The 16,305-nt window shown below is 47.1% G+C and overlaps 1 protein-coding gene across 2 annotated transcripts in view; it reads right to left on the bottom strand.

The window, feature by feature from the left end:
- Nucleotides 1-16,305, bottom strand: part of MEIS1 (Meis homeobox 1) — a 229,257-nt gene that overhangs the window by 151,043 nt on the left and 61,909 nt on the right. For both annotated transcript variants that reach the window (XM_048501620.1, XM_048501626.1), the window contains exon 7: nucleotides 15,575-15,686. In XM_048501620.1, coding sequence (XP_048357577.1) covers nucleotides 15,575-15,686 — 112 coding nt within the window. The remainder of the gene's footprint in view (nucleotides 1-15,574; nucleotides 15,687-16,305) is intronic.

Raw genomic sequence — 16,305 nt, 5'->3', positions numbered from 1 at the left:
AGGAGAGAGACCAGAAAGACACCAGATAGAAGCAGAGTCGCCGTTCAAAAATGTCAGTCCTATTATTCCGCTAAGCATGGCTTCCAGGATAGCTTTCCCAAATCCATAAAAACCGTCCTGATATGAATGCAACAATAACAAACACGACAAAGTTAAAAGCCATCAGTTTAAACGAAGACTATTTGACCTCAAATAATGCAAGTGACGAAAAACCCCAGCAAGATAGCCATTTTACCAGCCACCAAAAGTGTGAGGACAAGAAGTGGTACCTAAAGAGTTAGCAAAGACAAAGCAACCCAACCCAACCTACCAAAGGTGGTCCAAAATCTGAGTGCTACCAATGATCTCTCTCCAGTGGCCATTCTACCTTCCAAAGATGGGGGAACCACAGAAATGACTTCTTGGGAAGAGTTCAGCTGGCAGGCAGTAGGCGAGGGAGTCATTCAGATATAACAACCTCCAGGTAGACTTGGAGATCTCCCAGAATTACAACTGAATTCCAGACAACAGGGATCAGTTCCACTGGAGAAAATGGCTGCTTTGGAGGGTGGATATTATGGTATTAATTATGCCCCTCTTGATTGGCGGTTCTTTGGCTGGCAAAGGTATCAAAAAGGGACACTCTTGTCCAGTTTCTACGTTGAGAACTGGGGTACTTCTTTTCTTCAGAGCCCCATTATCTATCCTACAGTACGCCAGACCCATACTTAATATACAAAACCAGAAACCCAGTCCTTTCTTAGGCTGGTTCCGCATGGGCCAAAATCAGCGGTGTGAAAATGGTGTAAAAGGGTTTAAAACGTTGCAAAAGGGTTTATACCGTTTTCACACCATTTTCACACCACTGTTTTTGGCCAATGCGGAACCAGCCTTACTTACTAAAACCACAGGGCAGACCCCATTGATGTAGCCAAGTTTCCTTTCCGCCAAGAATGTTCATTTTATGTCACAGCTGTTTCTGCCCCATAATTACAAACCCACATGTTTGACTTTCCCTGCCCAGCCCCTAACTTAAGCAGCTTAATTTTCTTCCGTATGTCCATTTTCTTTTTTTTTGGGGGGGGGGGGGTGGTAACAAAAAGTTGCATATAGCTTTCTTCCGTGGTCCAGTCCTTGAGGGAAAGGCTTTGATTAAACAGTTTCAAAAATGTTTACGCAATGCTGCACAAATCTCACAAACTATCAGAAAACACAATTCCAACTGTATTCAATCCTAATTAAATGGCTGACCCATATTGCTAAAAAGGACTGGCAAGGCACAGAAGTCCTAACTGGTCAAATATTATGGATAAGCCAATGAATGGTTCCACTAATGCTCTAGAGCATAGGTGTCAAACTCGCAGCCCTCCAGATGTTATGGACTACAGTTCCCATCATCCCCTGCCAGCATCATGCTGGCAGAGGATGATGGGAACTGCAGTCCATAACATCTGGAGGGCCACGAGTTTGACTCCTATGCTCTAGACAGAAGCCTCAAAAATTATGATTTGGGAGTAAATAACACTCCCCAATATTTTGCTGTACTGTGATTACTGTGATCTCGTTTCTGTTTGTTATCTTTTCCCTCTCTGACGCTTCACAGAAATTCGCACCCTGATGCTAAAAACTCATTTACTGCGATGAAAATTCTATTGACTTCAATGAGACTTACTCTCCACGGAAATGGACTTGGCTGAAATGGACTTTGCAAGTCTATGATAATAACAACACTGTAACTTCACGAGCATGACCCCACTACACACTGTCCGCCAAAATATACATTCACAGAGGTCTGTGTATATATGCATATTGCAAAAGCGCCTTCAAAGTACTTTTCCAGCTTGAAAACCAAAGAAACCTGCTTTGACATCCAGGATTTACACACAAAGGGGTGAAGATTTCGAGCAAGTGGTCCCCACACGAGTTTCACTTTTAGATTGTGTCAGAACTCAGAAAAACGAAATGTTTAATTTCATCCAAGATATGCTGAATGTATGGAACACCGATAAAAAGACAAACCTCTGACCCTCGTCTCCTGACCAAGTTTGTCAACTTCTAAGACTAGACCAGAAAAGTCAGCCCCTGAAAAGGTAATTAATTCTCCACTGGGTCTGAGGCTTTTTTGAGCATAGAGGCTTTGGAGTTGGCAAAGGTCAATCTGAAAAATAAGTTATTAGCTCAAGCTGACCAGACGTCCCGCTTTTGGCGGGACAGTCCCGCCTTCAAACAATTTGTCCCGCGTCCCGCAGGTTATTTCAATTGTCCCGATTTTTGGGAGGCTGCCGCACTGCCTTCTGGGGCGCAAGGAAGTGCGGCAGCCTCCCGCGCGCGTGGCCGCAGGAGCACGGCCTTCTGGGGCTTGCCGTTTCCCGCCCTGTGGGCCGCCTACCCCTCGTCCCGATTTACAAAGGTGACCATCTGGTCACCTTATATTAGCTATATTTTTGAAATCCAGTTAAGCTGTAAAAAGGCAGGGAGAAGAAGGGGGGTTATAGGGGGAGTAATATGTTTATGACTAGGCTAGCCACAACTGAAGTGAAACGAATAAACCTGGAAAGTGTTTAGTGCGGATGTATGCTTTTTGAAAATGTGAACGGAGTCATTTTAGAGCACCGGGGCTGTGAGGTGCCTATGGTAAGTAAGCACCTGAGAAACACAAAAGGATTTTAAAACTCCGTTATGATGCTAGACAAAGACGTGGATCATGTACACAATATGGGATATAACTGATTTTTTTAAAAAAAAACTTTAAATGTTAAATCAGGCTGACCAGACGTCCCGCTTTTGGCAGGACAGTCCCACCTTCAAACAATTTGTCCCGCGTCCTGCAGGTTATTTAAATTGTCCCGATTTTGGGGAGCCTGCTGCACTGCCTTCTGGGGCGCAAGGCAGTGTGGCAGCCTCCCGTGTGCGCGGCCGCAGGAGCGCACTGCCTTCTGGGGCTTGCCGTTTCCCGCCCTGTGACCTTATGTTAAATTCAACCAGGGGGTGACATAACATGGCAAACGGCATAGTTTATCACTGTCTGACCTGAAACACGGTTTTGAAAAATAATTTATTGTTGTGCAAAGGTAGCATGAGAGATTAGAAATTGTAGCAAACTTCTGCTTCACAGAAACAAAAAAAGTGGACTTTGAGGCCAAGCAAAATGGGAATTTGCAGAATATCCACCAGATTATACTTTTTTAAAAAAGAAAAAAGAAAAGTATGCCTTTAGAGACAGCGCCTCAGTTTATTTAGAAACCTGAGCAAGGTTCTTAGATGTTGCCAGAGATGCACAATGTATCAACAATCAGAAGGAAAAAAAACAGGCTGACCGGCGGATGACTGATGTCCTGTCTCTCCCAATCGAGGGCCACATCTCGCTAAGCCGGCCGTATGATAATGGCTTCACTAAAGGTCAATCAAAGACAAGCCAACGCTTCCACTCCCCGGCTGACCTTCGGAGCTTCTGACAAATTGCTATCAGTCAATGTCAAATAATGACAGAGGCTCTTTGGCTAATCAATTGTTCTAAAAATGATCAAGAAAACTGCTCACAGGACTCCCCATTTTCACATCAATGCCTATGAACTATGAAACGCTCATTTTTTTTTGGAGTTTTTAATAAGCTCATAAGTAAAGCAGTTACTTGGTAACAGGGGTCACCTTACTGAAAAGACAGTATCTCTGTCTGCCTTTTACATATCATCCTTTTTATTACCATATTATAGTAAAAAAAAAATACGCCAGGCTATTATGGAGCCAGAGGGCTACATAATAGAGTAGGTAACACTTCATACATTTTGAAATAAATACTTCTATTTCTTACGGACCTCTGTTTGGGCGTTAAGTAATTGGTTATCTATTTCCCAGCCGTTCAAGACCGAGCAACTGTTTCGTCAAATAAACAGGTATGTCCGGTTATTATTCAGGTAGACTTCGCTGGGTGACCTTTAGAATTAGGAAGGTTCCTGCAGGCACTTTTGTGCTTTTCTAAAGAGACGCTTACTGGCATTAATTGTGATCTGGAAATTGGGAAATAAAAAAACCCAGATGAGAAAAGGCCCCAAAAGAAAACCACACTGACACTTGCGTGAACCTTGAAAACCATCCCTTGTGTGTGATCCACCTGGGAATGCGCAGACGCCCGGCTACGGGGCTCCGTAATATGGGTGTTTCCCTGACGGCAAGATTGGTTGCAGATTAAAGAAGCCCTTCCCATATCGTTCCAGTCAGCTCAGCTCCCAGAAATGACATCATGCTTTTCAGCCATTGTTTGGCTCCATCTCCTGAGCAGAGGCAGGCTTGCCATTTTTTTCCATTTACACATTCAAGTATTGCCAAAACAAACAAAACGGCTGCTTTGGTATATTGTAGAGACTGGAGCCACAATGATGTCCCTTTCTCTCCGGTTTCCGAAGAGCGCTGTGTCGAAATGCATGTTAGGACATTATACTCTGGAATAAGTTATATTGAATTAGTTTTAGGATAGAGGGTTGGGGAAACGTCTCAGCTGCTCCGTTTTTGGTTGGTCTTCGCACCGTCTTTATGGGTTTCATATATCGGACAGCCCAATCTGGGGGCAGGCTGGCGCCGACACATTTGCCCTCGTGGCCAGCGTTAGTGGCATCTATGCCAACTGGGAGCACAAACAGGGAAGCAGACAGACACTGTAGAACTCTGCAGCACCCAATCCACTGGTGGCTGCCACTTCCACGGCTGTGTTGACCTAACATGGAGGAGTTCCTGGAGGCGGGCCTTCCAAGAGCATTCCCAGGTGGCATAATTCCACTGAGTCCTATGAGCTTGGCTTGTGTCTGCCTCCCCGTGGTGCTGGGAAGCCCTTTGGAGACAACACTGTGGCACAGACACTGTGCCACCCCCAACCGCTCCAGGATGTGGATTGGGCTGTTAGTGTTAGAGTGGCATAGTGGTTAAGAGCAGGTGCACAATAATCTGGAGGCACCGGGTTTGATTCCCCGCTCTGCCACCTGAGCTGTGGAGGCTTATCTGGTGGATCAGATTAGCTTGTGCACTCCAACACACTCCAGTTGGGTGATCTTGGGCTAGTCACAGTTCTTCAGAGCTCTCTCAGCTCCACCCAGAGGTGGGATCCAGCAGGTTCTCACTCACAGGTTCCCGAGAGTAGGTTACTAATTATTTGTGTGTGCCAAGAGGGGGTTACTAATTGGTGATTTTGCCACGTGATTTTTGCCTTAGTTACGCCCCTCCTCTCAGCAGTAGCACACAGAACTTGAAGCAGTCTAGCAGGAGGTGCGTGCGTGGCAGCCTGTGCCAGCGTGCATTCATTTCCCACCCAAGGACCGGCGCAGTGGCTGCATCCTTGCCACAGCCCCGCCCAGGAATGCCCTGCCCCCGGAATGCCCGGCCATGCCCCCGTCGTGCCCCATCCAGCCCCATTGGCGCTACACCACAGTTTGAATCCCACCACCATGGGAACCTGTTACTAAAATTTTTGGATCCCACCACTGGCCCCACCCACCTCACAGGGTGTTTGTTGTGGGGGGGAAGGGAAAGGAGATTGTCAACCCCTTTGAGTCTCCTATAGGAAACAAAGGGGGGATATAAAGCCAACTATTCTTCTTCTTCTTTTGTTTCTTTCAGTTTTGCATTTTATAATTTTATTGTTTTTATATTGTTGGGGGGACAAAAAAACAAATGAAATAAATAAAAGTATCTTGTGAAAAATCCAAGAGTAAACAAATGCACATTTGAACTACTTGGACTTGAAATATAACTGAGGGAGAGAAAGAGAGAGAGAGACGGAATGTGCATACACTTTAGCATGAAATATGAGTTTCCACATCTTTGTACCTGTGTCCTAACGAAATGTGCGCAGGCGCGTTTCAGCCTTTAAAACCGTTCAGATGAAAAGAGAAACCTGCTATTTGCTTTTGCGGAAACTGCAACAAGACAGCAGTTTTAGCATACATTCTGAAAAACTGAAAGGGCTACGGCCGTTCCTCAAATTAAAATATCTTCTGCGGCCACGGCTGCTCTCAAGTTGTCCATAGCAAAAAAAATATAAAGGAGGGAAGGGTAATACTTAAGCCAAGCCATAATTGGAAGTATGTGAAAAATGAAGTGTCAGTTCGGTCAATAAAGGGCAAAGGTCAAGGGGAGCTGCAGCCCAAACTCTGTGCAAAATGTGCTCATTAAGACGTCCAATCAGAGCACTTCGTTCCACCTCTCCCATTAGTCATCGTGCATCTGACTGCTGCAAATGCCCGGGTCTAGGGGCTGTTATTACTTTTCTTCTGCATGTAAAAAAAAAAAAGGCGAGCGGGTGTATAAATCGTTGCTTGGTCATCTGGAACATAATGTGACCCCCCCACCCCCCCACCCCGCCCCAATCCAATCCAGTCACTTTTGCAGGCTGGTAACAGCTGCCTTGAGATTCTCTTCAATAATAAATGGAATTGCCTTTTGCCTATGGGTTGTCCAAACTCTTGCACAAAAGCCAGACAAAATGTTTGCAGCCCCACCCCCACCCCCCACCCCCAGATACTGTTGTCTTGCAAGAGAAAAACGCCTATGCCTTTTACGTCCTCCCTTGAAACAATAGCAGTCCTGCTTAAAAACTGAAGCACGGACACTGGCGATATTCAAAATGTCTGGGTGCAAGGGTTTTATTTTTCCTTTTTAATAAAGACTCTTCATGTCCCGTTTAAAGCCTGATCCAAACCAGTTAAAGCAAAGTCCTACCAACCTCAACAAAAGCGATCAAAGCCTCGTGCTCCACCTTGAAACTGCACGGAGAGCTTTTGCCCCATCGTATGGTCAAAGGTAGGCTGACCAGACGTCCCGCTTTTGGCGGGACAGTCCCGCCTTAAAACTACTTGTCCCGCGTCCCGCGGGTTTTTTCAAGTGTCCCGGCTGCCGCACTGCCTTCTGGGGCGCAAGGCAGTGTGGCAGCCTCCAGCGCGCAGCCGCAGGAGTGCACGGCCTTCTGGGGAGCTCCCGTTTCCCGCCCTGTGACAGGGCAGGAAACGGGAGTGCCCCAGAAGGCTGTGTGCTCCTGCAGCCTTCTGTCACAGGTTCCTGAGAGTAGGTTACTAATTATTTGTGTGTGCCAAGAGGGGGTTACTAATTGGTGATTTTGCCACGTGATTTTTGCCTTAGTTACGCCCCTCCTCTCAGCAGTAGCACGCAGAACTTGAAGCAGTCTAGTAGGAGGTGCACCGGCGTTTGTGGCAGCCTGCGTTCATTCATTTCCCGCCCAAGGACAGGCGCAGCGGCTGCGTCCTTGCCACAGCCCCGCCCAGGAATGCCCCACCCCCGGAATGCCCAGCCACGCACCGCCATGCCCCGCCCAGCCCCATTGGCGCTACGCCACAGTTTGAATCCCACCACCATGGGAACCTGTTACTAAATTTTTTGGATCCCACCACTGGGGGCAGCAGGCCCAAGAATGTATGGAGGGGGCAGGGTGGGGGCAGGCAGGGCGTGGCAGGGGCGTGGCAGGGTCAGATGACATAGTGCCTCTGCTCTGCAAGGCTACCTGACTCTGGAGTTGGTGAGTATTCAGTGGTCGGAAATCTCTGAAGATGAACCCCTGCCAGGTTAGAATCCTTAGTATAAATGAAGAGCAGCTTGTTTGTCTTGTTTTTCAGAAGCGAGAAGTTAGCAGGAAAAAAAACTACCAGGCCCTGGCCACACAGCCCAGAAAACCCACAACAGACAATACGCGTGCCTGAATTTAAAACAATATAAGAGAAGCACTAGTCGTCTGAACGTTGGCATGGGCCACGCTTGGTGACGGAAATGCTAATTATATATCAATATCCAAGTTAATGTCAGTTAACGATGCATTTCAGATTCATTCCCGCGTGCTGTTCAGAACGTTCTCCGTTCCTGGCAGGGATTTGCACTTTACTTCCACAACTGGAAGTTCCACCCAGAGGAGGGTAATTTCACAACCACATAAGCAACAGCAATTAATCCAGGGTTGCCCACACATTGAGTCCACACACCATTTTAACAACCTGCCATTTCATCTGCACTCAGATCTCAGGTGATCACTGCCACTGCAAAGTTTACAGTTCTGAAGAACTTGAAATACCTAATGTTTATTAATATGCGCATTTGGCCGTAAATCTGTACCAAGTCAGCGCAACGATTCCTAGGTGCCCATCGGCAACAGCCGCGCGCGCACAAACTCTTTGCTCCTCTTTAAAAACAGTTATCTAGCTCTGCAATGTATGGACTTTTAAATGGAGGGACATATAACTCTTGCTCTACTTAACATTTTCCCTCTTTCCGAGAAGATTTTAGAGACGATCACAGCCTAACCATGTTATAGTCAACAAAGAACTCATTTGGGGATAGCAGTCAATGCAAAACACACGGCAACAGGAAAGAGACTGGAGTTTAAAAACAGAGTGGGTTACTGGCAAGCAGAGTCTACCGATTTTCATTTCTAACGGATAATTCTTTTGTGTTATAAAGCAATTCCCCCAGTTCAGAGGCAGGCTTACAAAATGCCACTTGTCTTTGAGGGAAGGGAACTCAAAAAGCGTACGTCGGGCAAAAAGGAAAAAGCTTCTTGCTCCCAGAGTGACGGGGCAAGCAACGGAAACTGCAAACCGGCCAGAACGCTGAACATCCCACTGGGGTTGCTATGGATCCTTCATTCCAGCCCAGGTCCCCCTTCCAGTTTGCCTTCCTGTCTACAAGATCTCCTGCAGCTTCCATAAGCGAAGAACCAATGCGCCCCTGCCTCTCTCCCCCCACCCTTAAGTACATAAGACGCACATGCAAACACAACCAGCACACAAAAGCTGTGATATGAAGAATCCCAGAGAGGGTTTTTTCCCTGAAAAAAGCACAGCGCTGTGCTAATACAAGCTGCCCTAGAAAACGTATGCTAAAAAGACAACGCCCGTAAAGACAACGTCGGTAAATACTTTAAGACCCCACTTCAAACATTCCCTGCTCGTTTCCCATTCAGGCTTATACCCTCTTTCTTGCCGCAGGAGGCACTCAAAACGGGTTGAGCTGTCAATATTTGAGGGAGGGGACGTGAAAGCAAGCAAAAATGCGAGGCGGTCGACTTTTAATCAGAACAGCCACTGGAAGAGGCAAATCCGGAAGCCGTGGCTCTCGTCTGCAACTAGGAACGGGCCAGAGAATCCCAGAGTCCTTTTGCCAGCCAACAAAATGTCCACCAAAGGACAACTTTTGCTCCACTGGCTAGTATTAAAGAGAAGAATGGGCAGGAAACAAAAGAACACATCGGAAGAAGAGATACGAACCCAAACGTATGCCCTAGGCACCACATAAGTCTAAGGCAAGATTCCTCTTCTCTTTCCCCCTAAAAGGTACTGCAGCACAATCACTGACTTGCACTGAGACAAATCTGGGACAGAAAGGAGAAGAACTGTTGATGGGAAGACCCACACCTGTGTTCTGAACACAGTTCAGTGGTGGAGCATCACAAGGTCCCAAGTTCAATCCCCGACATGTCCAGTTAAAAAGGACCAGGTAGTAGTAGTAGTAGTAGTAGTAGTAGTAGTAGTAGTAGTAGAAGAAGAAGAAGAAGAAGAAGAAGAAGAAGAAGAAGAAGAAGAAGAAGAAGAAGAAGAAGAAGAAGAAGAAGAAGAAGAAGAAGAAGAAGAAGAAGAAGAAGAAGAAGAAGAAGAAGAAGAAGAAGAAGAAGAAGAAGAAGAAGAAGAAGAAGAAGAAGAAGAAGAAGAAGAAGAAGAAGAAGAAGAAGAAGAAGAAGAAGAGTTGGATTTATAAGAACATAAGAACAAGCCAGCTGGATCAGACCAGAGTCCATCTAGTCCAGCATTCTGCTACTCGCAGTGGCCCACCAGGTGCCTTTGGGAGCTCACGTGCAGGATGTGAAAGCAATGGCCTGCTGCTGCTGCTGCTTCTGAGCACCTGGTCTGCTAAGGCATTTGCAATCTCAGATCAAGGAGGATCAAGATTGGTAGCCATAGATCGACTTCTCCTCCATAAATCTGTCTAAGCCCTTTTAAAATCTATCCTGGTTAGTGGCCATCACCACCTCCTGTAGGAGACACAAAGGGGCTTACAATCTTCTTGCCCTTCCTCCCTCGCAACAAACACCCTGTGAGGTAGGTGGGCTTAAGAGAGCTCCGTAGAGCTATGACTAGCCCAAGGTCACCCAGCTGACATGTGTTGGAGTGCACTGGCTAATCTGAATTCTCCAGATAAGCCTCCACAGCTCAAGCGGCAGAGCAGGGAATCGAACCCGGTTCCTCCAGATTAGAGTACACATGCTCTTAACCACTATGCCACTGCTGCTTCTGCTAAGCAGGTGTTCTACCACTAGAAAGTCTTCCTACTTTAAAAAAAAATTATCTCTGAACAAAAATGTTTTCAAAGCAAACCACTCATCGCTGTCATGTTAAAATAGCAATACTTGAAGGTTTGGGATGTTTCGGTGGGAAAAGCGGAGCCTTAGGATTTTCTTTTCTTATGCCTTAGGATTTTAATGTCTCTACATTAATTTTTGTAAAAAAAATCAAATTTAATATTTGATGTTAAAATTTGGCGGAATGCTGCAAAGGTGTTGACAGTACCTTACTGACCGCCAACCGCATCATGGATATGAAGAAATACTTGAAAGAAAAAAAGGCCTCTCAAAATTATGTTGCATATCATTTCCCAGCAAAAGTCAGAGGTCAGAAGGTTACAAGTCTCTGCTTTGGCTCTTCAACCGTTTGCCGTTCCGGGGCCCCATTTTTACTAGGTTTTACTTCTGATGAAGTCAGCAACTTTCCTTTAAACAATAAAGCGGTTCAAATACTTAGAATTCCATACAAAGATGTTAGTCGCAATTTAAGCCCGACTCGCCGTATGGAAAAACACGGCACACGAACTTTCGTTTTAAAAAAAAACTAATCTAGTTTGAACATAGAACTTTGTAATTCTAATGAGTCCCGTTCAACCTCCCCCCCCCTTTTTTTTTCTTTTTAGAAAACACAATTCCTTTGTTGTCTAACTGCGCTTGAATGAAACAGGATCATAAAACTACTTTTAAAAGTATATACCTGCTGGAAGTTCAGAGCTTAGTTTGATAAAAGGACTCCTTTCAATGTTCCGATTAAACGCCCCTTTTACATTTTTAATTGCCTTTAATTAACAGAAATCCCTTGCAGTTGGCCCTTTCAGAAGTTACCAAAAAAACCCAAACCCTACTCTTCTCCCCTTTATCTCCTTTTTTTGTAAAAAAAAAAAAAAGACAATACCGATCATAGATAAGATACTGGACAGAAACATAAACAGTCAGCCACTTAATCCTATGCTTTTCTTTAGCTGTAAATGTAATACATTTGGTGCAGCTCGAATATGAAAGCACTTGTGCATTCTTGTACCTTTCCAGCAACTACTAGGATAGTAAACAATTGAGCTGCCCTCTTGTGTAAGTTGGGTCACCCAGGAAATCTCTACAATTTCCGTTGGGCTTTGTGCTGCGTAGGGGCTTTTTCCCCCCTTTTCTTTTTAGCTTAAGGGAAAAACAGGAGGCGAGAGGGTGAGAAAGGGAAGAAGTGAACGATGGACATATACCTTAAAAAGTGAAAAGTGAGTCCCTTCTGGAAGGGCTGGGGCTTAAAAGTGGGTTTAAACTGGAAATGCCTGTTCTGATTATTTATTTCACTTCATTTAGCCTCCTGCCTGTCTCTCTAAGATGAAAGGCCGGTGTTGCCAACTCTGGGTTTGGGAAATACCTGGAGATTGAGGGGTGGGGAGAGTGAGGTCTGGTGAGGACAGAGTTCTTTGAGGGGAGCGGACACCATCCAGCCCACCCTCCAAAACCACCAATTTATCCAGGGGAACTGATCTCAGTCAACGGGAGATCAACTGTAATAATGGGAGATCTTCAGCTAACATCTGGCAGATTACAAAATTGTGCAAATGGAGGAGAAGACCAGGGTAATCCACGCCATAAAACTGGATCACACAATTACAGATCAACAAAATAAAGACAATATAATCCAGCCAATGGACAAGGAAGTATGAAAGGCTGGGACAGAAAACTAACTTTTCCCCGCAGGCAATTAAAACTCCAGTCCTGTTCCCTTTATTAAAAGTGCCCTCTTGCACCGTTTGGTTTGCCCGGCTTCTAAAAGGAACACAATCCTAAAAATCTGGCCCAGGCTTCATTTGAGAGTCAGCGTGATGCAGTGTTCACAGCAACTGTCTAGGACAGTGATGGCGAACCTATGGCACGGGTGCCAGAGGTGGCACTCAGAGCCCTCTCTGTGGGCACGCGCACACAGAGTTTGTCATGTTGGGGGCGGAAAATCACACACACACACCCCACACACCTAGGCTGGCCTAGGCCACTGAGCATGACGTGCGTGCATCGCGGTGAGAAGGAGAACTTGGCTGGCGGGCCTGGTGCCTGTGCTCCAGGTGGTTGCTGCCCAGGGGGAGGGGGGCACAGAGGAGGCAGAGATGCTAGAGAGGCACAGAGCGGTGTGCGCGGGACTTGCTGGAGGCTAGAGCAGGCTGGCCCCTGCTCGAGCAGGTTGGGCGGAGGAAGAGGGACACTGCACAGCTCCACAGGGACGAAGGGACACGCCTTCTGCTCTCCAACCCCTGAAGCGTTGCCATGGCCACGGGGGGGGTGTATGTTCCCTCATCCCTGTGGAGCTCCGCAGGGACCTCTGCAAGCTGGCAATCTCCTTTCCCTTCCCCTCCCCCCTCACAACAAACACCCTGTGAGGTAGGTGGGTCTGAGAGAGCTCCAAAGAACTGGAGCTCAAGGTCACCCAGCTGGCGTGTGTGGGAGTGCACAGGCTAATCTGAATTCCGCTCAGCCTGCAGAGTGGAGAATCAAACCCGGTTCCTCCAGATCAGAGTATACCTGCTCCTAACCACTACGCCACTGCTGCTCAGAGAGAGAGAGAGAGAGGGAGAGAGGGAGAGAGAGAGAGGGAGAGAGAGGGAGAGAGGGGGAGAGAGAGAGAGAGAGGGGAGGGAGAGAGAGGGAGAGAGAGGGAGGGAGAGGGAGAGGGAGAGAGAGAGAGAGAGAGAGAGAGAGAGAGAGAGAGAGAGAACCAGGGGTGTTGTGGGGTTTCCAGGCAATATGGCCGTGTTCTAGTAGCATTTTCTCCTGACGTTTCTCCTGCGTCTATGGCTGCATCTATGGCATCTTCAGAGGATCTGGTGGAAGTAAAGCAAGCTTGGGTGTAAAGCAAGTAGCAAAGCAAGCTTTACTCCCATCAGATTCTCTGAAGATGCCATAGATGCAGCCACAGATGCAGGAGAAACGTCAGGAGAAAATGCTACTAGAACACAGCTATACAGCTCGGAAACCCCACAATACCCCAGTGATTCCGGCCGTGAAAGCCTTCAACAATACAGACAACAAACTGTTTTTTGGCTTTCCATTCTGGACTGCTGCCAGCAACATTTGGCATGAGCATGGGATTCATTCAGCTTCATGTCGCTGCTACCTTGCATTGTCAAAACATGAGATATGTTCCCTGTTGATGTGAATGCATCCTGGGCTTCTCTGCTGATATGTTTTTACGGCTTGTTGGGATGTATATGCGCAAATATTCTATGATGTTGTATACATTATTTTTTTAATGATAAAAGTAATTGTCGTGGAATATGTGAGGTATTTGTGATGGGCGTTCACAACCTTTTCCAGCTACATCACGGGGGCATTTTTAAAAAAAACCTAGTTGTGCTTGCGACAACAAATACGGCCATCCCCCTAGGGCAGGGGTCTGCAACCTGCGGCTCTCCAGATGTTCATGGACTACAATTCCCATCAGCCCCGGCCAGCATGGCCAATTGCTGGAAGGGGCTGATGGGATTTGTAGTCCACAAACATCTGGAGAGCCACAGGTTGCAGACCCCTGCCCTAGGGTTACCAACTGCAGGCTGAGAAATTCCTAGAAATTTGGAGGTGGAGGTGAGGGGGGCGCTGGGGAAGCAGAACCTCAGCAGGATATGATACCAGAGAGTCATTCTCCAAGGCTGCCATTTTTCCTCCAGGGAAATTGATCTCTCTGTTCTGGCGATGCACTGCAACAGTGGGAGATCTCCAGTCCCCACCTGGAGGTTGGCAACACCGCTTTTCCCTGGTGTTGCCCCCTCCCAGCATTGTCATTTGGAGCTTCTGTGTCTCTGGATGTGGAGGCTCCATTCATTCAGCATGGCCTAATCTGTGCCCCCTATCGGATGTCTCCTCTGTGGAACTCGCCTAATCATTTTTGAACGCAGCTGCCCTCACTTCACCCGCTAAGGTGCAAATCCCACAACTTAACACTTGTTGAACGTACAGTGGAACCTCGGTTTTCGCCAGTAATTCATCTGGCAACGCTTGGCGAAAACCGAAACCGGTGATAACCGAAGCTACGCCGTTTGCGCAAATAGCGTAGCTTTTCCCTGGTGTTGCCCCCTCCCAGCATTGTCATTTGGAGCTTCTGTGTCTCTGGATGTGGAGGCTCCATTCATTCAGCATGGCCAACGAGCCCCTGACGGATGTCTCCTCTGTGAACCCGTCTAATCATTTTTGAACGCTGTCTATGGCAGCGGCCCTCACTTCACCCGTTGGCAGCAAATCCCACAACTTAACACTTGTTGAACGTACAGTGGAACCTCGGTTTTCGCCAGTAATTCATCTGGCAACGCTTGGCGAAAACCGAAACCGGTGATAACCGAAGCTACGCCGTTTGCGCAAATAGCGTAGCTTTTCCCTGGTGTTGCCCCCTCCCAGCATTGTCATTTGGAGCTTCTGTGTCTCTGGATGTGGAGGCTCCATTCATTCAGCATGGCCAACGAGCCCCTGACGGATGTCTCCTCTGTGAACCCGTCTAATCATTTTTGAACGCTGTCTATGGCAGCGGCCCTCACTTCACCCGTTGGCAGCAAATCCCACAACTTAACACTTGTTGAACGTACAGTGGAACCTCGGTTTTCGCCAGTAATTCATCTGGCAACGCTTGGCGAAAACCGAAACCGGTGATAACCGAAGCTACGCCGTTTGCGCAAATAGCGTAGCGAATTTACAAAAAAACGTTAATTTACACACAAACGGCGTAGCAAATTTACGCAAAAAGTGTAAATTTACACAAACGGCATAGCTGAAAACAGAGGCGCCTGGCGAAAACAGAGGCAAAAAAAAAACAGCAGGGGGCAACCGGCAAAAACCGAAACCGGGGAAAACCGAAGGTGACGATTACCGAGGTTCCACGGTACTTCCTTGGGTCTGTTCTGAATCTACCGCCCATAAACTTCACTGGGTGTTCCTGAGTTGTGCCATTTAAATTCACTTCACTGAAAGAAGTCACCTCCGCTGCTCAAAGCTCCCTGGAGAGCAGGCAGAATAAAAACCTACTGATATTGTATTCCACACTTCCCAGTCATGCAACCTGAAGAACTCAACAGAATCACTCTCCGGAGTGTCTATTACACAGACATCTTGTGACGGTCAAAGCTTGCTGGACATAAAGCGAAGGGATCCCCATTTAAACAGGTGTGCTGAACCTTGGTGCACCCTGTACAGAATCCAACCTCAGCAAGGCTGCTAAATATGTCAACCACAAGCATTTTAGGTGCTTAAATCCAAACAAAGACCAGTATTGAAAGTCAGGCCTCCTACCTTGTTCGCTGCTGTTGTCCCCGCTGTGTGATGTGTGCCCCCCACTTGAGGGCCCCGGCGTTCCCCCTGAACGTGTCGACGCTGTGTCGTCATGGTCTCTGTTCCAGGAAGGCTGTCGGAGAGGAAAGAAGCAAACCGTTAAGAGACAAATCGAGGGCACTGCAAATACTGCCTAGAAAACAAGACGAGACATTGCTGATTACTGGGCGACGAACAAAGCCCACCATCACACTAAAATGTGGCGAAGCAGAGGCTAAGAGCAGGTGCACTCTGATCTGGAGGAATCGGGTTTGATTCCCCTCTCTGCCGCTTGAGCTGTGGAGGCTTATCTGGGGAACCAGATTAGCTTGTGCACTCCCACACATGCCAGCTGGGTGACCTTGGGCTAGTCACAGCTTTTCGGAGCTCTCTCAGCCCCACCCACCTCACAGGGTGTTTGTTTTGAGTGGGGAGGGAAAGGAGATTGCAAGCCCCTTTGAGTCTCCCATAGGAGAGAAAGGGGGGATATAAATCCAAACTCTTCTTCTTCTAAAAAGTTGAAGCTTTGCAGGCTTCTTAAATTATGAGATTCTCTGGGGTCAATGTATTTTAAAAGACTATTATTTTCTTCAAAACCACATGTAGACAACATCATTATTTCATTCACGGACAGAGGAGGAAAGAGGAACTATTGCTTGATTTAGCCAGATTCAAGTCCAGTAAGTAGCATCTTCGAGACCGACAAGATTTGG

The sequence above is a fragment of the Sphaerodactylus townsendi genome, linkage group LG01 (genome assembly GCF_021028975.2).
Source record: "Sphaerodactylus townsendi isolate TG3544 linkage group LG01, MPM_Stown_v2.3, whole genome shotgun sequence".
Classification (NCBI taxonomy): Eukaryota; Metazoa; Chordata; class Lepidosauria; order Squamata; family Sphaerodactylidae; genus Sphaerodactylus; species Sphaerodactylus townsendi.
The sequence above is the reverse complement of the archived record's forward strand: the minus strand, read 5'-3'. Positions and strand labels throughout refer to the sequence as shown.